Source organism: Nematolebias whitei, chromosome 3 (assembly GCF_014905685.2).
Source record: "Nematolebias whitei isolate Nwh7 chromosome 3, NemWhi1, whole genome shotgun sequence".
Lineage (NCBI taxonomy): Eukaryota > Metazoa > Chordata > Actinopteri > Cyprinodontiformes > Rivulidae > Nematolebias > Nematolebias whitei.
This window is the reverse complement of record NC_056500.1, coordinates 56,312,945-56,318,386: the sequence shown is the minus strand read 5'-3', so window position 1 is coordinate 56,318,386 and position 5,442 is coordinate 56,312,945. Positions and strand designations below refer to the sequence as shown.

The 5,442-nt window shown below is 40.3% G+C and overlaps 1 protein-coding gene across 1 annotated transcript in view; it reads left to right on the top strand.

Annotated features, from left to right (window-relative positions):
- exoc1 (exocyst complex component 1) overlaps positions 1-5,442 on the top strand; it is a 25,045-nt gene extending 19,603 nt beyond the window's left edge. The window contains exons 15-21 of the mRNA XM_037675047.1: positions 3,235-3,348; positions 3,529-3,608; positions 3,732-3,960; positions 4,082-4,265; positions 4,415-4,614; positions 4,710-4,904; positions 4,998-5,442. Of these exons, the coding sequence (XP_037530975.1) occupies positions 3,235-3,348; positions 3,529-3,608; positions 3,732-3,960; positions 4,082-4,265; positions 4,415-4,614; positions 4,710-4,904; positions 4,998-5,150 (1,155 nt within the window). The 3' untranslated portion in view covers positions 5,151-5,442. The remainder of the gene's footprint in view (positions 1-3,234; positions 3,349-3,528; positions 3,609-3,731; positions 3,961-4,081; positions 4,266-4,414; positions 4,615-4,709; positions 4,905-4,997) is intronic.

The window sequence follows — 5,442 nt, the reverse complement described above, 5'->3', positions numbered from 1 at the left end:
AAGTTTCCACAGTCACTGGGGTGTCATGTCATCTGCTGGTGTTGGTCAGCTGTGTTTTATCAAGGGCAGGGTCAATGCAGCTAGCTATCAGGAGATTTTGGAGCACTTCATGCTTCCATCTGCTGAAAAGCTTTATGGAGATGAAGATTTCATTTTTCAGCATGACCTGGCACCTGCTCACAGTAAGTAAGTAAGTAAGTAAACTTTATTTATATAGCACTTATCATAGATACAATCACAAAGTGCTGTACAACAATAAAAAATAAAAGCTTAAAATGAAATAAAATAATAACAACTCATTAATAAAAACAGTAAAAACAGCTGAAAAAAAACAGTAAAACATTTAACTAAAAGCTTGACGAAATAAAAATGTCTTAAGCTGCGTTTTAAAAGAATCAACAGAGTCGTTCACACGGAGAGACAGTGGCAGGGCATTCCACAGGCGGGGGGCTACGGCCTGAAAGGACAGGTCACCCCGAGTTTTAAACCGGGTCTTAGGAACCTTAAGAAGGTTCAGCGCTGAAGACCGAAGGGTGCGGGCTGGAGAATAAGGAAACAACATTTCAGTAATGTATTGGGGGGCCTGTCCATTTAAAGCTCTAAAAGTCAAAACTAAGATTTTAAAATTAATTCTAAATTCAACAGGCAGCCAATGAAGAGAAGATAAAACTGGTGTAATGTGAGCCCTTCTGTTCGTTCCTGTTAAAAGCCTCGCAGCAGAGTTCTGGACCAACTGGAGACGAGCGACGGCAGTTTTGTTAAAACAAGTAAAAAGGGAATTACAATAATCTAAACGAGAAGAAATAAAAGCATGAATAATCATCTCCAGGTCAGATCTGGATAACATTGCCCTCAGTTTAGAAATGTTTCTCAGATGATAAAAGCAGTTTTTTACCAGAAGCTTTGAATGTTTGTCCAAAGACATGAACTGGTCGAACAGAACACAGAGGTTTCTGAGGTTCGGCTGAGAAGAGGAGCCCAGAGAACCGAGGTGTTGTTTAATCCAAGGAACTTTCTGTTCAGGGGCAATGATCAGGGTTTCCGTCTTGTTAGAATTCAACTGAAGGCAGTTGTTAGCTAACCACGCCTTAATATGTGAAACACAGTTTACTAATTCAGCTAATTTATGTAATTCTGAGTCATAAAAGGAACAGTACAGTTGAATATCATCAGCATAGAGATGGTAAGACACATTTCTGAAGCTACTGATAATCTTTCCCAGGGGGGTGATGTACAGAAGGAACAGAATAGGACCCAACACTGAACCCTGAGGAACACCATTCAGTAACGGAGTGGTCTTAGACTGTATGTTATTAACAAACATTGAAAAGGTTCTGTTGCTCAGATAAGAAGAAAACCACTTAAGAACAGTTCCAGAAAATCCCATCTCATGTTGCAGTCGATGTATCATTATTTTGTGGTCGACTGTGTCAAAAGCTGATGACAGATCCAATAAAATCAAAACACTGCTCTGACCAGAGTCTGCAGCCATCAATATGTCATTGGAGACTCTTAATAAGGCAGTTTCAGTGGAGTGCATCTTGCGGAAACCAGATTGAAACTTATCAAGAATATTATTATTTTGCAAGAAAGTAGTCATCTGCCCAGCCACTAACTTCTCAAGAATTTTGGTGAGAAAAGGTATTTTTGATATTGGCCTGTAGTTGCAGAGCTCAGTGGGGTCCAAGTTGGGCTTTTTCAAGATCGGATTTAAAATTGTTTGTTTCAAAAAACTTGGAACTGACCCGGTTGAGAGAGAAATGTTAATTAATTCTGCCACATGGGGGCTGACAATATCAGACACCTTTAAAAACAGTGATGTGGGTACAACATCTAGCATGCAGGAAGAAGGTTTGATCTTTTTTAGAACAACCTTCACATCCTCTAAAGTGACAGGTGAAAATGAAGACCAGGGGCTCACTGTAGGGACAGAACTGGGGGTGACACCAAGAGCTGATTTAACACTTGCCCTGATGTTGTCAACCTTTTCCACAAAATAGTTTAAAAATCTATTGCAGTCATCTAATGTGAATACAGGCACCAGAGGGAGTGAAGGTGAAATCATATTATTAATGGTATCAAACAAGACTTTTGGATTTTTCTTGTTCATACTCACAAGATTAGAAAAATATGCAGACCTGGCCTGTTTAATCATATCATTTAGAGTTGAGATCAGCTCCTTTAAGTGTAGTCTGTGGACTTCAAGTTTTGTAGATTTCCACAGACGCTCTACCTTACGACATGATCTTCTGAACAACACAATTTCCTCATTTCTCCAAGGACAAGAGTTTTTACGAGAGGATATTTTGTGCTTTACAGGAGCAACCTTATCTAAGACAGACAGGCAGTGACTATTAAAAGACTCCACAAAGGAATCAGCATCACTGCAACTAGCGAAACAACTGGACTCAAAAGATTCTGAGAATTTCTCAACAGCAGATTGATTGATAATTCGCCTTTGAGAAATCACTTTATGAGGACAACTGTTGAGGTTAAAAGACAAATTAAAATAGACACAGCAGTGCCAAAACCACTGGTAAATGGTTTACTGACCATGGTATTACTGTGTTCAATTGGCCTGCCAACTCTCCTGACCTGAACCCCATAGAGAACCTGTGGGATATTGTGAAGAGAAAGTTGAGAGACGCAAGACCCAACACTCTGGATGAGCTTAAGGCTGCTATCGAAGCATCCTGGGCCTCCATAACACCTCAGCAGTGCCACAGGCTGATTGCCTCCATGCCACGCTGCATTGAAGCAGTCATTCATGCAAAAGGATTCCCGACCAAGTATTGAGTGCATAACTGAACATGATTATTTGAAGGTTGGAGTTTTTTGTATTAAAAACACTTGTCTTTCATTGGTGGGATGAAATATGCTAATTTTTTGGGACAGGCATTTTGGGTTTTCATGAGCTGTATGCCATAATCATCAGTATTAAAACAATTAAAGACCTGAAATATTTCAGATGGTGTGCAATGAATCTGAAATATATGAAAGTTTCATTTTTATCATTACATTATGGAAAAAATGACCTTTATCACAATATGCTAATTTTTTGAGAAGGACCTGTAATTGCTGCTAAACGTGGCTCTATAAGTTAAGTTATATCATATCTAGAGGAGTAAAATCTAGAATTGACAGGGAGTGCTTTCTTAATAACATCACTGTATTATTGTGTGTGCTTGTGACTTTGCCTTGAAATGGAAAGTTTGGTTTTTTTTGTGTCTGCAGATATTTGAACAGGTCCTCAGTGAGCTGGAGCCTCTGTGTCTTGCAGAACAAGACTTCATCAGCAAGTTTTTTAAGCTGCAGCAGCACCAGACGGTTATGCCCCCCCTTGCACAGGTACATCTGTTTTATTGGAAATTGCTGCAACATCCAAATGAACGATGTGATGTCACACAAATGGCTGTATTTGTGTGTTTGGAACAGAAAGATTCATATTTCATGAAAACGTAGACTAATGCAGTAACAGATGCTGTTCCATTTCGTCATTGTCTTGTTTGTGTTTGCTTGTTCCTTCAGCCTGAAACTGAGGAGTTTGATGGAAGTGCACCATCAAGAAGTCTTCCCCAGGCAGAACACAGACACTCCTTGTCATCGGAGTAAGCACTTTAACATATTTATTAACTGTTCTATTGTTAATGTTTCCTGTTTGCATATCAAAACGTTGTTCCATTGATCGTTTTTAATAAAGTTGTTCATGTTTTTTTTGGGGGGGACTAAAGGAAAGACATGGTGCGAATGATGATGAATAAAATCTTCCAGAACATCGAGCCAGAGCTCAACAGCCTGATCGCTCTAGGTGACAAGATTGACAGCTTCCACTCTCTGTACATGCTGGTGAAGATGAGTCATCATGTGTGGACAGCCGAGAACGTCGACCCGGCCTCCTTCCTCAGCACCACTCTGGGAAACGTGCTGGTCACCGTAAAACGAAACTTTGACAAGTGCATTGTGAGTAGAGTCAAAATAATTTCATGACATAAAACACTTGTTTTTTGTGTCATGTCTACAGATCAGAGCAGGGTTTGTGTCTAGGTATTGTGCAACATTTCAACCTGTTCTCTTGATACAGTCAGGTCAGATCAGACAGATGGAGGAAGTGAAGATTTCTAAGAAGAGCAAAGTCGGCATCCTGCCTTTCGTTGTCGGGTTCGAGGAGTTTGCTGAACTTGCTGAAACAATCTTCCGTAATGCAGAACGCCGAGGAGACCTCGACAAAGCTTACGTTAAGCTCATCAGGGCTGTTTTCATGAACGGTAAGCATACTGGTCATGGACCAGTAATGTGGACCAGTAAATGAGTCCTCGAGGCTCAATGGGATTAACCTGTCTAAATAAAGGTTGAATGAATTTAAATATAAAAAGGTGATGCGAGACAATGTATTAGCGATCGTTTCTCTTTTCAGTGGAGAAGGTAGCCAATGAAAGTCAGAAGACGCCACGAGATGTTGTCATGATGGAAAATTTCCACCACATCTTTTCCACACTGTCACGGCTAAAGATTTCCTGCCTGGATGCTGAAAGGCGGGAGGCCAAACATAAATATACGGACCACCTGCAGTCTTATGTAATCAACTCTCTGGGCCAGCCACTGGAGAAGCTCAATGTAAAAACATTTAGTATTTTAATTTTTACAAATCGCAGCATGATTGTATCAAATATGCAAAACAGCCAAAGTTAGAGGTGTCATCTCTGTTGCAGCATTTCTTCGAGGGTGTTGAGGCACGTGTAGCCCAGGGCGTGCGTGAGGACGAGGTGAGCTACCAGCTGGCTTTCAACAAACAAGAACTGCGCAAAGTTATTAAAGAGTATCCTGGAAAAGAGGTGAAGAAGGGCCTGGACAACCTTTACAAGAAGGTGGACAAACATCTGTGTGAGGAAGAAAGTTTGCTACAGGTGTGAATTTTAAATGTTTGTAAGATACAACTACTCATGCTACGTTCATCATGCTGACATTAAAGTGCTGCTCTTCTGCTCTAACTCCACCAGGTGGTGTGGCACTCCATGCAGGATGAGTTCATCCGGCAGTACAAGCACTTTGAAAGTCTAATAGGCCGATGCTATCCTGGATCTGGAATCACCATGGAGTTCACCATCCAGGACATGTTGGAGTACTTTTCCAGCATTGCTCAGTCTCATTAACATGGTTGCTGTTAATCTTTTACTACTGCTATACACTAACTATGGATGCATTATCCACCATATTTTTGAAACATTTCATGTATGCGACTGTATTTTATTGAAAGAGAACTTTACACTGAACAGCTGTCCTGATCGTGCAGCACTACTTGTGTGCCTGATTCTTGACTCAACAACTCTTCTTTACCTAGCAGTTCACCATGCTTTAGCTATACCTTTATGCCACATGTATATAATACATCTACAGTAGCTGTATCACTTAAATTATCACTTTGTTTTATTTACGTTAATAAAG